The 15,398-nt window shown below is 39.2% G+C and overlaps 1 protein-coding gene across 1 annotated transcript in view; it reads left to right on the top strand.

Annotated features, from left to right (window-relative positions):
- Window positions 1–872: 872 nt before the first annotated feature.
- Window positions 873–15,398, top strand: part of Enosf1 (enolase superfamily member 1) — a 33,395-nt gene continuing 18,869 nt past the window's right edge. Inside the window, exons 1-8 of the mRNA XM_051190934.1 lie at window positions 873–964; window positions 6,623–6,731; window positions 10,254–10,369; window positions 12,460–12,546; window positions 12,809–12,835; window positions 14,014–14,086; window positions 14,206–14,244; window positions 14,661–14,743. Of these exons, the coding sequence (XP_051046891.1) occupies window positions 881–964; window positions 6,623–6,731; window positions 10,254–10,369; window positions 12,460–12,546; window positions 12,809–12,835; window positions 14,014–14,086; window positions 14,206–14,244; window positions 14,661–14,743 (618 nt within the window). The 5' untranslated portion in view covers window positions 873–880. The remainder of the gene's footprint in view (window positions 965–6,622; window positions 6,732–10,253; window positions 10,370–12,459; window positions 12,547–12,808; window positions 12,836–14,013; window positions 14,087–14,205; window positions 14,245–14,660; window positions 14,744–15,398) is intronic.

Below are 15,398 nucleotides of genomic sequence, written 5' to 3' on the forward strand. Positions count from 1 at the left end.
AGGTTTTGTTTTTGACTTTCCAGAACCCAAGTAAAGAATCTAAAGACCACTGGACAAATGAGAGCTCTAAAGAAAAAGAATGGATCAAGAGAGAAAAAAAAAAAAAAAAATGTCACAGGCCAAAGAGATGACAGAGAAGTTTAAGAGCACTAGCAGCTCTTACAGATGACCCAGGTTCTAGTCCCAACAACCACATAGCAGTTTACAACTGTCTGTAACTCCAGTTTCTGGCACCCTCACACAGACATGCATGTAGGCAAAACACCAACACACATACACACACACACACACACACACACACACAAGTAAATTATTTTTTAAAAAGAAAAGGAAAAAAATGTCTAAAGAAAAAGTAAACTGGCCTAATGGTATAGCACACCTCCAACAGGGTAGAATTTCATAATCTTTTCAAATGCTTGCTTTTGATGCACCACACAAACATAAAAGGCAAATGATCTTTTTACATTCCCAATTCCATAAAAAATAAAAATTGTGTGTGTGTGTGTGTGTACTCGCTCAGCGATCACCACACTGTCCTTGAGGGCACGTTTGAAATGGCAACAAGACGATGTTTCGAGGTTCGCGCTGGAGAACCAGAGTTTACATAAACTTTTTACGTTAACGAGTTCTGCGAAGCTGGACACACCGTCTGCAAGAGCCCGGCTGGCTCCTAGGGGGCGGTACTCCACCTCGCCCAAGCTCTGGCCTGCAGAGGGTTTGGCAAGAAACCCAGATCCAGGTGTGTGGCCACGCCCCAGAAAACTGACCAATCATCGGCCGCAGCCCCGCCCTCCAGCCCTCGCGGCCTGGCCCTGGGCTCGCGCAGCTCCGCTGTCAGACGGGCTCCCAAGCGCTGCTCCCGAGTGCGAGCGCGAGCGAAATGGCTCGCGGCAGGATCTGCAGGCTGTCGGTCCACGACGTGCGCTTTCCTACGTCGCTAAGTGGCCACGGCTCCGACGCCATGGTAAGCGCGCGGGCCACAGGGTTCGCGTGTGCGTGCGAGGCGACCGGCCTCTATGAAGTGGAGGCAGAGCAGACGCCTCCTGAGGAGCAGGAGGAGCCAGCACTTGCTGGCTTTTCTCTGTTTATCTTTTCCCGCTTTTCTTTGCCTTGATTTTACATTTCCTGTTTTCCTGGAAAGGGTAGAATGCAGAGGACCAAGAGCGAAAGGATTCGGTTGAGTCCCCGCTAGCGAATCAGGAGAACGCAGCACTGACTGTGTCTGTATTGGGTATATTATGGGGCTCGCAGTGGTGGGGACCCAGAACTCCCGGCTGGGAATGTAGAGTGGTGATCCTCCCTCTGCCACAGCTCATGAGTGACTTGAGAAGGTCCGAACTTCATCAGGCTGTGAAACCGAGTCCAGTCACTGTGAGTCACTTGAGAGACTCATGTGAAATTGCTCACCTACAAAAGTGATTGGAAAAGATTAACATAAAGAGTTCTACCCGTGACAGTCTTAAGAGAGTAAATAAAGGAAGGGCTTAGATTTGGGCTCCCACCTCAATGCTGAAGGACTTTCTTGCTAGCCGGGACTGTTAAAAGAACCCTTTATGCTTGCCTTACCAACTGGCTGATGCCTTGACCTCAATGCATTCGTGGAGTGAAGAATGTTCTCTGTTCTCTTTTCTGAGGTCTCAAAGAAATCCCTATGTGATTATGGAAGTATTCATTATTTTAACAACTTTTAAAAGCCAGATCCTCCAGCCCAGAGGGTGGAGCACACCTTTAATCCTAGCGCTCAGGAGGCAGAGGCAGGTGGATTTCTGTGCGTTTAAGGCCCACCTGGTCTACAAAGCTATACAGAGAATTCCTGTCTCGAAAAACTAATAAAAAGTAAAATAGAATAAAAATTCCAGAGCCCCTCACTGAATGTGATTTTGTCTCTGTGAGGTTTAGCAACGGAAGATAAATTATATAATGTCTTCAAGCCTAGATTTTCTCATCTGTAAAATAGGTCCAATAGTATTTACTTCAGATGCCTGAAAAGAGCCTTATACACAGAAGGATCCCAACAGGAGTTGACTTTATCACTCATGAGGAAACTGAAGCAGAAGGGACTGACATAAAGTTGACTTTGAGTTTATGAAATATGAAGAAACATGGTTTGTATAGAAACAGTTAAGAAATGGAATATATTTCTGTGCTTCAGTTGGGTATGAGCTCTGATAACAGATTACCTGATACCTGTATTGGAGGCTGATAAATTCTTAACAAGTCTCTCTGGGAAATAGTGACTATAGTATGCTAATTCTCAAGGGCTTTCCTAGTAGAATAAACTTCTTTGCAGTTCTTGATGGTGATAACTTTGTTGGTTTTGGAATATTACACTTGGCACTTCAGCTACTTTCCAGCACGCAACAGCAATGACCCTTTCCTTAAAATGACCTTACTGTCCTCAATGTCTATGAAAGCAGAGATTTCTTTAGTGAGATAAATAAAAGACTGATATTGGGGTTCAAGTTTCAAGCTGAAGATCAGAAAAGCAAAGCAGCTGGGCACTGGCTTTCACTCTACCTCAGACTGAAATGCACTCCTGGCTCCATCAAACCTCAGACTGTAACCACTCCTTAACATGAGTGGAGGATCCTGAGACTGAATATCTTTCTATCCTCAATATGCCTGGAAAATGAATCCTCATATCCTCAGTGTGGCTCAATACTGACCACTGAAGACCCTGCTCCTATCTTTTATACCCTCTAGTGCTGGGATTAAAGGTCTGTTATTCCAGGTGCAGAGGTCATCTTTGTGTGAGCTGTTTCTCTTTAGGACTGTATCAATCTTGTGTAGATCTGGGTTGCCTTGGATTCGAAGAAATCCATTTACCTCTTAATCCTGAGTACTAGGATTAAAGGTGTGTACCACCACCTCCTAGCATCTGGCTGCTGGGATTAAAGGTGTGTGCCTGGCTTCTATGGTTTGTGGCTGACTTTGCCTTTGGAATCTCCAAGCAAGCTTTAATAAATCATAAATTATGTATCACCACAATTCCTGTCTCTGGCTCTTCCTTCTTCCTGTGCTGACCTCCTCTTTCCTCTTCAAGGCATTCCCCCTTTTGCTGCATACTCCCATTGTGACATTACTCCATGTTTTCAGCTTCTCAATCTATCTTTATGCCAGAGTCTTCCTGATTCTGGATCTACCATCTCACCTCAGATCTAGTTGATGTCTAGACATTTTCTGTTCCACTTCATTTTCTGTCTTCATGCTTAACACCATCTAAGTCAGAAGCCATCACCTTCTATCTTCCAATCCCAACTCCCTTTATATACACTTTCCTTCTGATCCTCTATGATCTTGCTGTTAGTCACAAAGACTCAGAAGCTTTGACTTATATATGTCTCATCTTGTCCTTTTGACTCTCTCTAAGGTTCTAGTGGAAGATTTCTTTTTCGTATTACTTGAAAAAGCAATGCAATCCTGTAATCCAAGGAGACTATAATTCTTCCAATTTCCCTTTTAGCATCATCTCTTTAATTTCCACTTAAAGAATCCAATGGTTGTTCTAAACTAGGATGGGTACTATCTTGATTACTGTTCTATAGTTACTCTTCATAGGAATGAAGAGACACTATGATCAAGGTGGCTTATAAAGCATTTAATTGGAGGCTTTCTTACAGTTTCAGAGGATTAGTCCATGACCATTATGGCAAGGAGCAAGGAATTAGGCAGGCATGATACTGGAACAGTAGGTGAGAGCTCACATCGTATTCAAAAGTTGCATGAGAGAGAGAGAGAGAGAGGTAGAGAGCTTGGTGTGGGCTTTTGAAACCTTAAAGCTCACTGCTAGTAACCCAGTGACACTCCTCCAATAACACCTAATCTTAAATTGTTTATCAAGTGGTAAGCAGGCAAATACATGAACCTATAGGGGCCATTCTTACTCAAACTACCATATTCTCAGTTACATGGCTACAAACTCTTGGATACATGCCAGCCTTTCCATTAACTTCCCCCATTATTGCCTTCACCATCACTGTTATGGTCTTATTCTGTTTTATGTTGCTGTAACAAAATCACTGAGGCTGTATAATTTATGAAGAAAATAGAGTCAGCCTTTGCTCAACTTTTGGTGAGTACCTGGAGCTGAATTTTAATCATGATAGAGAAGAAGAAAGAGGAAGCAGTGAGATATGCAAGAAGCATGAGAGAAGCCAAGGAAGAGAGCTGGTTTTCTGACAACCCATTCTCATGCAACCAACCAAGGCTTGCTGTGTTATGTTTTCAAGAGAGTCTTGTGTAGTCCTTTGACATATATTGTGGTGTTTTGTTATATATATTCTAACAAACAAATAATGTTTGCCTGAAGATCAGACTGCGATGCTAACCATACTCATTTGCCATGGAGACCAGGCAGTGGTGGTATATATCTTTAATCCCAGCACTCAGTAGACAGAGGCAGATGGATCTCCATTAGTTCAATGCCACTCTGGGCTACATAAAATTGATCCAGTCTAAAAGAAAAATATAGCTCACACAAAGGTCATCCCAGTACCTGGAGAGATATGCCTTTAATCCTAGCATTAAGGAGGTGGAGACAGAAAGGGATATGGCTGGGCAGAGAGAGGAATATATGGCAGGAGGAGACAGGAGCTCATGTCAGTCTGAGCAGCAGTTAGTTTGAAGCAGTCCATCTGAAGCAATCTGAGGTAAGAGTTAGTGGCTGTCTGCTTTGCTTTTTTGATCATTCTGTTCCTCCTCCCCCTTTTTTGACTCTAGGTTTTATTTTTAAGACCAATTAGAATTCATGCTACAATATATCAGAGGGTTACCCTAAACACGTGATCTTCCTTACCTCTACCTTCTACCGTACTCAGCCCATAATTCACCACTGTACTCAGCCCCTAATCCAGTCTTAAAATACCTAATGTCTCTTCAGAGAGGCATTATTCCATTCATCTGGGTACAAATAACTAATTGTTCTCTAACAGTCCAACAGTCTAGCATTGAGACTTCATGGGTGTAGCTTCCCTGACATTTCTAGAAGATGTAATCTCACAGTAGACATCCTGTTCCTCTGGATCTTATAATATTTCCATCCCCCTTTGAGATGTTCCCTGAGCCTTAAATAGAGTTGTATTGTGAATGGACCACTTGGGCTGGGCACCACACTATCACTTGTTTTCTGCATTTTTTTTATTAGTATGGTTTTCTATCATGGTTTCTATATGTTTCAAAGACACAGTTATTTGTGGAAGACATACACTGAATGGATTTATTTATATATTTAGGAGAAGCATAAAAAGAGATCAGAGACTGAATTTGAAAGAAACCAAGTAGGGTTGGGGTACATGAAAGGGTCTGAAATAAGGAGAAGGATCAGGGACAATGATGTGATTGTATTTTAGTTTCAAAAAGTTAAAAATGAAAATTTATAAAAGTTCCAAATACCTCTAAATACCTTCCATTGGGGATTACACTTCAGTATGAAATCTAGTGTGGATAAACTATATTCAATCCATAGCAGTTATCTTGCCTACAGTGCTCTTCCTTCCCAGGTCCTCTTCAGTGCTGAACAGCTTCAGTCCTCCCCACACTGCCTTAAAATCCAACCCTTACAACCTGCTCCACCTCTGGGTACATTCACCCAGCAATACCCTCTGCCTGTCTTTCATAGTTTGCATCTTTCCCAATGACTTACTATATTCTACCTGACATCTGTGTTCCCTCTCAGCAACCTACAGTCTCTGATACACAGAATGCATTGAGCATCACATCACACTGAATTGGATTTTGGTTCCAACTCAGACCTCCCATCTATCATGCACACTTCCTACCCTACCTTCCACCCCTGTACTGAATGTATGAGAACTTACAGTCTGCTTCCATAAATTTCTCATCCTATATCCTTGTGCAGATTGCTAAACCTCTTTAAAACTCACAAAGCTCATTTCTAAAACAAGAATAATAGCACCTATTTTATACTATCACTGTGAAGATCAAATGAATAACAAAGCTTTTAGAATGTGCTTGGCACAGTAATTATTATATAACATGAATAATGATGACAATAATAAGTTGTCTTAGCCTTATGTAAAACTCTTGTTCAATCCTTGTTGTAACCTACATTCCTTATTAACATATTCAGACCTTCTGCCTGGATTTTTCTGTATCTATATCTGACATGTCAGAAAACTCATTCATTTCCAAACCAATGCTCTTGTAGATATTTTACTTTTCTGTTGAAAACAGAGAGGCCTCTGGGATTTGTATTGCTTTCTCTATCCTTTTGAACATCTTTGTGGTCTTTGCCCCATTCAAGAAAATTCCTTCAAGTTCTAGTTGTTCCTTCTCCTTGAACTAACTACTGTACTAGTTATAACTGACCATGGTCATAACCATAACTATTTATCTTCAACTCCATCAAAGACCACAGAAGGATAATATATAAACTCTAGAAATCACAGAGACAACTTGCCTGGTCAGTTACCCAAAGTTTTTATGTAATGTTCCATCTTAAGCCTATAGGCCATCATGTGTCTGGCAGACTCCTCATCCACCTGCCTCTGCCTCCCAAATCCTGGGATTAAAGGTGTGCACCACCACTGCCTGGCAGCATTTCTATTTTTATGTTTTTTGGGAGGTTTCTCATGTTTGCATTTTGGGGACCCCTTTTCTACAGCACACAGATCCTGACTACTCAGCTGCCTATGTGGTCATAGAGACTGATGCAGAAGATGGACTCAAGGGCTATGGCATTACTTTCACTCTGGGGAAGGGCACTGAAGTTGGTGAGTTTGAGGACTCAAGTCTTGAGTTTCCAGAATGCTTCATTTTCATGTAGATTCCATGTTTTGCTTTATTTTTCTTTGTAATCATGCTGCTTACATGGAGTAAAAACAATGCTTTGCAGTTTGTTGCTTAGCTGGGAGAAACTGAAAAATAGCAGCATTTGGTATTTCCTCTTATACTCATCTCTATATTGCTGAAAATTCTTGAATCTGGAGTATTACCCACTGCTTTTTAACTTAAGACTATTGTAGAGCTCTGAGGACTAAATGTAGGCAACTGACTGAGGGTAAAGGAGAGGATATGTCATATGCAGAATTGCTTATTGTGATATGTACTGTGACTGTATTTCATACCAAGTTGCTTCCCAAAAAGATTCTCTGATGGTACTCATCAATCCTTGTATAAATCTTCCTCCTGTTTTTCTAAACTGAAAATAGTGAGTGCAATTTAACCTGTGTTAAAGCTGGATGGAATCTCAGTGGTGATATTGAGTGCCCTCATATTTTAGAGATAGAAAATTAAGCCCAGACTAATACTAGGCAATGGCAGAATCTGATTACTAAAGTACTTTCCACCTAGAACATTGATTGATTGATTGTGTGCACATGTATGTATAGGTAGCTTGCTGGAGTGTGAGCACATATGTGGAATTCGGAGATCAACTTCAGGTGTTGTGTCTCACATTCAATCCATCTTGTATTTTGAGACAGTATTTCTCATTAGCCTGAAACCAATAATGCCAAGATCTACCTGTTGCCTCTGCCGTAGCACTAGGATTATTAGTGCTCTTTCCCACATCCAGCTTTTGTTTTTTACAAGGGTTCTAGGGCTTGACTCAGGTCTTCATTCTTGCAAGACAAGTATTTTGCCAACTGAGCTATCTTTAAAATCCCTCTCTCTGGAGCATTTAAATGCCAACTTTTGTTTGCATACACAACATATACACATAGTACAGCATTTAAGAAGTACACTAAGGTCCCTTTCACAAGATTAGTTTCAACAGATCATGAGGAATTAAATATAAATCATGATAGGTTTTTTAAAAAAATAAGCAGCAAAGAAGAAGAAAACATTTCCTACCTATGGTAGCAATATGTACCTCTTTCATGGATATTTTTACTTTTAGCCATCTCATTGGCTATAGAGGAAAAGTCTACCCTTGCTGGAAGAGTTTAATATTTTTAAACAAGTAAAAAAAATTTACATGTGTATGCAAATAACAAGGGGAAATTTTTCAAACGTTCATATTTGCTATATTTGCATATCATCGTATTTGCTCCATTGCAGTTCCACTCAGACTACCAAGCAGGTCACACAATAGTCATAAGTCAGTCTATCTTGCACTTGACTGAAGAGCTGATATGTATCACACAGTCTGTAAGGCACTGGAAAATTAATTTTAAAAAGGGAAAGAAACAGCTCCAAGGGCCTCTTCAAATAACATATGAAGCCTTTTGTTTACTTTATTAAAATACTGAGTTTATCTCACATGTATATTTTTGTCTCCCTACCATTTCCACATCTGACAACCACTATTACTATGTTCTTAACATTCCAAATATACTTAAAACCAAGTAAAGGGAGGAGTTCCATCCTTGAAAACTAAACAGGCATTTTAGACAACATATTGCCATTCAGGCAATGTAATCTGAACAACATTTATCAAACACAGTAGAGAAGGTTATCACTTTGCATTATAAAAAAGACATCCAGATAGCAACTATTACAAAAATAAAGTATGATTGGATATTTCAAACAGCTTAAACCATATTCTTAGAGACTTCCTCCACTGCCAGAGATCTCGAATAGATGCAATTATTTATATAGTTAATGAACTCAGCTTCCACTTTTGGAATAGAAACAGCTTTTTCTATACTTGTCTGCAGTTTTGCCTTAATGTCTTCTACAAAACTCGGTCTTTTGGTGTTTTAAGAGGTTTTTCATATTTTTTTATTTTATTATTCATTATGTATACAATATTCCTCCTTCATGTATCCCTGCATGCCAGAAGAAGGCACTACAGATGGTTGTGAACCACCATGTGGGTGCTGGGAATTGAACTCAGGACCTCTGGAAGAGGTCCTGTGCTCTTAACCTCTAAGCCATCTCTCCAGGCCTCTGTTTTTGGTTTTTTTTTTTTGTTTGTTTGTTTTGTTTTGTTTTGTTTTTAATATTATTAACCTTTTGATCTTGGCATTGATGATTTTATTTTATTTTATTTTTCATCTTGGTTTAATTTTTGACTGAGATTGTATAGATTTTTTTCCAGTGGAATTTTTCTTCAGTTTCCTTATCATGAAAATCATCGTCATCAAAATCATCATTATCTTTATCATCAAGTTTTACTTTTTTTCTGTGGAACCTTGCTTGTTATCATCTCTAGGAGAAAATAATTTTCTAGACATCCATAAGAATATTATATTCTCCTCATCTTTATCTTCTGACTCTACATCTTCCTCTATAGCTGCTAGGTATTGTCCACTAATGTGCACAGGTCCTGAACCACACTTCAACCTTAAGACCACAGGGTATATAATTTCAAAACTGTTGGGTATACAGACATTTTCAAAGTTCCCAGTGTTACTTTAATTGCACTGCCTTCATAGTTAATTGCTTCTACTTCTCCGATGTGTAATTCCTCTTTTACTCCTGTTCCTAAACTAATAGTTCTTAGTGATAACTGGTGCTCATTCTCATCATTATCCACCTTACAGTGATAATCCATGTCACCCTTACTCACAACTGAAAAGGTAGTTCGGAGGCTCGTGTCCATGTCTATTGTGTCTTCTGTAAGGTGGAGGCATGCACTTTGTTGTGAGAGAAGTTGGGTGAAGAAAACTGTCTACTGAGAACAGATACACAGGACAGAATCATGCCAGGCACAATGAAGCCTTTTAAAGCACCAAAAATAAATAATTGATGGTTATGCTAACCTAAATTATGTTTAACCTTCAAACTGCATATGAAAAATATAGTATAAGTCACTAGAAAGAAATTTAATGCTATGATGGTATTTTTATGTACTTTAACATTTTATGTAAGTATGCTACATGCAAATAAATTCATCTTCAGTATTGTATGGATGCTGTGAATCAAGTATCTTAATTTGCCAACATTTAAAAATAAGTTTATAGTTATATAAGTCAGAGCATTTCTTTCAGAACAATAAATTAGGAAGGTTTGGTTTTGAATATCCTTGCCTAAAATATTACCCAGTGAATTGGAAAATAATTTGGGAACAATATCTAAGCTTGCAAGTCTATGATTTTGCTTTTCACATGACAACCAATCAGAATATATTCACTCTATCAGTATGTGGACTCCTAACTGTTGTAGTTGTGTCTAGTTCTTAGTTGTTGTAGGCACATACACATTTTTGAAGAATATTACAATTAGATGGGGTTTTTCATATTTTAATTATTTCATAAAATGTCCTCATCCATTTATTTGTGAAATTTTAATGTTGTAATTTCCTGGCTGCATATTACAACATGAACAAGAATGCAATCTTATTTTGATAGTTGTCTGTGCTGTGAATGCTCTTGCCCACCACATGCTTCACAAGGATCTCAGGGACATTGTTGGTGACTTTAGAGGCTTCTACAGACAGCTCACAAGTGATAGTCAACTCAGATGGGTAAGGAATGTATTTTGTTTTGTTTGAAAAGATTGTGTGTGTGTGTGTGTGTGTGTGTGTGTGTGTGTGTGTGTGTGTGTGTGTGTGTGTGCCCATGTGTGTCAGAATAGGGTGGAAGATCCCCTGGAGCTGGGGTTATACTAAGTTTGTGAGTCACGTTATATGAGTACTGGGAATTGAACTCTGAAAGATCAGCAAGTGTCCTAATCCTCTGATTTATCTCTCCAGCTCCAGGGATATGTTTTATAAAAAGCTTTTTATAAATAATGTTTCTATAGTCTGTGATGGCCTTTGGCTTTAACAAATATAAAAACAGAGGTTTTTCAAGTTTTTCATAAACAGTTTCATTCAGTTAAATTAAAGCTTGAACCATCATCAGCATTTTTGAGATAGTTCCTTTCTATAAGACCTGAATTTAAATGCATTTGGATCTTAAGAAATGCAACTATTATACACCACACTGCCTACTGCCTAGACTGGAAAAAGAGTCCAGCCAGGTCTGTGGTGGTGCCTTATGCTTATAATTCCAGCACTCAAATTGGGTTTCATGCCAACTTGGGCTAAAGAGTAAGAACCTTTTCAAAAGGACAAAATAAGAGATCTATAAGATAAAAGTCTAAATGGCCAGCCCTTTGGGTGAGGATTTGAATAGTAATGACATTGTAGGAGTAGCTAGTAAGGTAGAGTATATAAGAGGAAAACTACAAGCATAGAGGAGCATCATGCTTTTGAGTTTGTAGGTCAGTATATGAACCATAAAGTCAAAGCATGAAAAAAATTAAGTTCTAAAGAAAGTACTCTAACATAGCAAGATAACTTCCGTAATCTAGACTTTTTCCTGTCTCCTAATACCAAGTTTCTGTTGTCTAACTCTGTTCAGTTTCCCTTGCATGTAGAGATAGGCACAAGATCATGTACTTTCTCTGTTTCCTAGGCTTGTATTTTAACTTTATATAAAGTAAGTTAAATATGCCTCAAAAAGTAACACCTTGAAGAAGCCCCTATTATATAAATCTTGAACATTTTTTTTTTTGGAGACAGGATTTCTCTGTTTAGCTCTAGCTGTCCTAGAACTAGCTCTGTAGACCAAGCTGGCCTTGAACTCACAGAGATCCTCCTGCCTCTGCCTCCCTAGTGCTGAGATTAAAGGTGTGTGCCACCACCGCCCAGCCTTCTTGAACAAATTTTTTACATGAGAACAGATATAATAATGGCCTTTATCTGTTATAATGTAAGAACTCATGAGTCTGTTCAGTCAATAAGGGAAAGTTCATCATCGATAGAATACAACCTGATGAATATGAGGCCAATAATGGAGTTAAGAAACCATCATACTGTAGCCATAATAGTTGTTAATTGAGCTGAGTTGTAATCTGTGGCAGTAGTATACTTCCTTGAAAAAGGAAAAATGATAACTCCATAGTAAAGAAAACAAATGAACACTAACTTACAAAGTAGTATAATATAATAACCCTAATAATAAAGTAACATATCATCATCAATTGTATAATATTTATGCTTATCAGCCCATATTGAGGGATACTAGACAAGTCAAGGCCCAGACTACAAATAGCACTGTCATTCAAAGAAACAAAAATGAATTTTACATGAAAGAGACTGAAGACATGACAGCTAATGCAACATGTGGTCCTGAGTCTTATATGAGGACACATGTAGGAGTATGTCCTAGATTTTGGCAACTGCACCCAGAGGTAGTTATGATTACAAAAAAGGATGATATCTAAAACTTTGCTTTTATATGGTTGAGAAAATTAAACGTGTTTAGAGAGACAGGACAATAGGAGTTCAGGTTTTTTATTTCTACTTTTGCAACTTTTCTGTGGGTCAGAAACTGAGTTTCCACTGTTGCCAATTTTTCAGTTGTTTGTTTTTGAGACAGGGTCTTTCTGTGTAACATAGGCTGGCATTAAAATCATGATCCTCTCATCTCAGCTTCCTGAGTTCTGTGAGTGTAGATTTGTGCTACTACACCTGGTTTGTCTTTAAATTCTCAAAGCATTTCCCTGGAGAAGACCCAGATATCTTCTCTTATCTAAGACAAGCACTGTTGTTCTTTGTTTCCCAACTAGCTTGGTCCAGAGAAAGGTGTAGTGCATCTGGCCACAGCAGCCATTCTGAATGCTGTGTGGGACCTTTGGGCAAAGCAGGAAGGAAAGGTAATGATTTCAGAGGCACACCTGTGGCTCCACAACTCAAGAGAATACATGACTGTAGTCAGAAATTTGTTGGGGCAGGGACAAGAAAAAGGGAGAAGGGACAACCAAGAACAAGAAGCAGTTTGGGGTAGCAAGACTCATGGAGAGCTTTGCGGGTGGGGTGAGAAATGAACCAAATGTATGGTGGCAGCAGTCACCATTAGTGAATTCCCATCAGACAAAAATGATTGTTTTACAAGTCTTTTCTTTTTTTTTAATCAAGCCTTTATGGAAGCTACTTGTGGACATGGTAAGTAGATTCTTTAATATTGCAGTTATTTCTAAAGAAAAACTTTTGTAGATTACTTGGTATTTTTGATAATCAGTAAGAATATTCAGGAATAGTCTGTTGATTATGAAATAAATGAACAGAAAAAATCCATTTTTTTCCATGGTGGTCATAAACCCAGAGCCTTGTATGTTAGGTAAACACTCTACCATACTATTATTTTTTTGATAATTTGAAATAGTAGAGAGCTGTGTTCATGCAGGCAAGCAAGGATGGGAGGCAGTGAGTTCAAGTCCTGCCTTATTCTGAAGGGTCCTTACAATGTCATACAAGTTCTGAGCTCCTGCTTAAGAAAATCATTTGAACCATTAGGAACCTCAGAATTAGTTTAAATATCAAATTAGAATATAACTCTATAAATTTTGAAAAGCCACATACTATTGTAAGACATCTTATGGCCACTTTAACTCTAAAAGCATGATCAGATCATGGCATTTTCTACCATGCAGTTCCATTGGGGCAGCAGTTTAATATTGAAATCTAAAGACATACAGTTGGCTGTTTACTTTCTCAAAGAACTATTTGTAGCAGGAATGAGTGCATGATTGCTGAGGAGAGTTAAAAGAAATTCTTTGTGCTAGTTAATGGGGAAGGACCTTCAGACCCAAGTAGACCTGATTTTTCAGTACAGGCTTCATTAAGAAGTAGCACATGTTCCTTATCACTGTGAGTGGCAGCTGACTCAGGTGATTTCTCAGTGCCCACAAATAAAGACCCATCTTAGGGTTTCTTTTTATGTGGAGAGATACCATGACCATGGCAACAATTATAAAGGAAAACATTTAAATGTGGTGGCAACTTACAGGTGCTACTACAGGACTACCTTAATCGTCTCATAGTTTGGTGAAACTTCAGCATGGCAGATAGAACAGACTCAGAGTACTATCTACTCCTTTACTTTGTGCTGAAGGTTTACCAGGCCCTCTTGCCAAGTGTCAAGGTTAATTGGAAAGAACAAGGCAATGGCAAGAAGTAAAATTTAATACAGGAGAGTTGAGGGTTTGAGGGCTCATTACAGGATCAGACATGCAAGTCCCAAAGATTCCTTCCTGGAAAGGATAAGCCCATGGGATCAGTGTAAGTATAGATAAATAATCTACCTTTGGATTGATCTGGACCTTTTTTCTCCTGTGCACCAGGATCCACGGATGCTATTGTCCTGTATTGATTTCAGATACATCACTGATGTCTTGTCAGAAGAGGAGGCCTATGGTGAGTTATGTGTACGCTGTGGGTCTGAAAGGGTTCTGATGCTTACAAACAAGTGCACATATCAGATGCAGACTCTGTTGTCTAAATGAGTTATTGATGCTCTTCTCATCATCCCCCAGAAATATTGAAGAAAGGTCAGCTTGATAAAAAAGAAAGAGGTATGTTGTGAGAAAATGTGCTATTGATGTCTACTTTTGAACATCTGTTTCTTCTGGGGTCCACATGGTGGTTTCAGGTACCCTTTCCTAAGCATTAGACCCTTAGTCATACATGCAAATGTGGGTGAAGAGGCCATCCAGTGTGCATTGGCTTCAGGCATCAGTTCAGGAACAGTTTAAGGAGGTTTAGTTTTCATGTTGCACTATGGGAGAGGAAACTCTGAGGATCAGGGCTTTCAGTGAATGTCCTTATTGTCTGAGTTTGACACATCAGGAGGTGGACTAATGGTAGTGGGTGCATAAAGAACACCCAGGAGAACAACTGGATTCCCCGAGGGCAACAACTTAGCTCCACACAATTCTAATTCTGAAGTTTCATGGAAAGTGTCAAATGTTATGAGAACTGTGTTTTCCAGAAGAACAACTGCTGAGACATGGCTACCCTGCCTACACCACATCATGTGCCTGGTTGGGGTACCCAGACAATACACTGAAGCAGGTAAGCTCTTAAGCCCATTTTTACAGACAAGCCACAGCAGGAGAAGCAATCTAGTTCATGCATATTCACAGCACTAGCATCATACATGGCTTTGATAATCAGATAAGTGGAAATACACACACACACACACACACACACACACACACACACACACGAACAACAACTGGGTGTCCGGTAATAAAACTCTATCTCCAAAGACTAATCTGTTTTACTCACCAATTGAGCAAATCCAGTTTGTCACCTGAGTTTCTGACCTACAGCAGCTAGAACACAGGTTTCTACAATCTAATCCCTTGAGTTTTATTATTCTCTAGAATAGAACCCTTGACTTATGTTAACCAGTGGATTATAAAGGATGTAACTAGGAAGATCCAGGTTGAGTGGATCCACATGTTGGGAGGCAGTATGGAGCCTTCTTGGTGTGCTTCCAGGTACTACCACATATTCATTAACCCTGGACTCTGTCTAGGTAGGACTAAAAGTTCCAACTCTTTAGTCATAACTTGGTCCAGAGTTAACCAGCTATAAAGGGACTGAATTTGGGTCAAATTATTGGTATACAAAAAATACTATCTCTAAGGAGAGTAGGAAAAGATTTGGGAAGGTAGAGTGCAGAAGGGAGCAAATGGCAGATGTACATTTCTTATGTTACACT

The sequence above is a fragment of the Phodopus roborovskii genome, unplaced genomic scaffold (assembly GCF_943737965.1).
Source record: "Phodopus roborovskii unplaced genomic scaffold, PHOROB, whole genome shotgun sequence".
Lineage (NCBI taxonomy): Eukaryota > Metazoa > Chordata > Mammalia > Rodentia > Cricetidae > Phodopus > Phodopus roborovskii.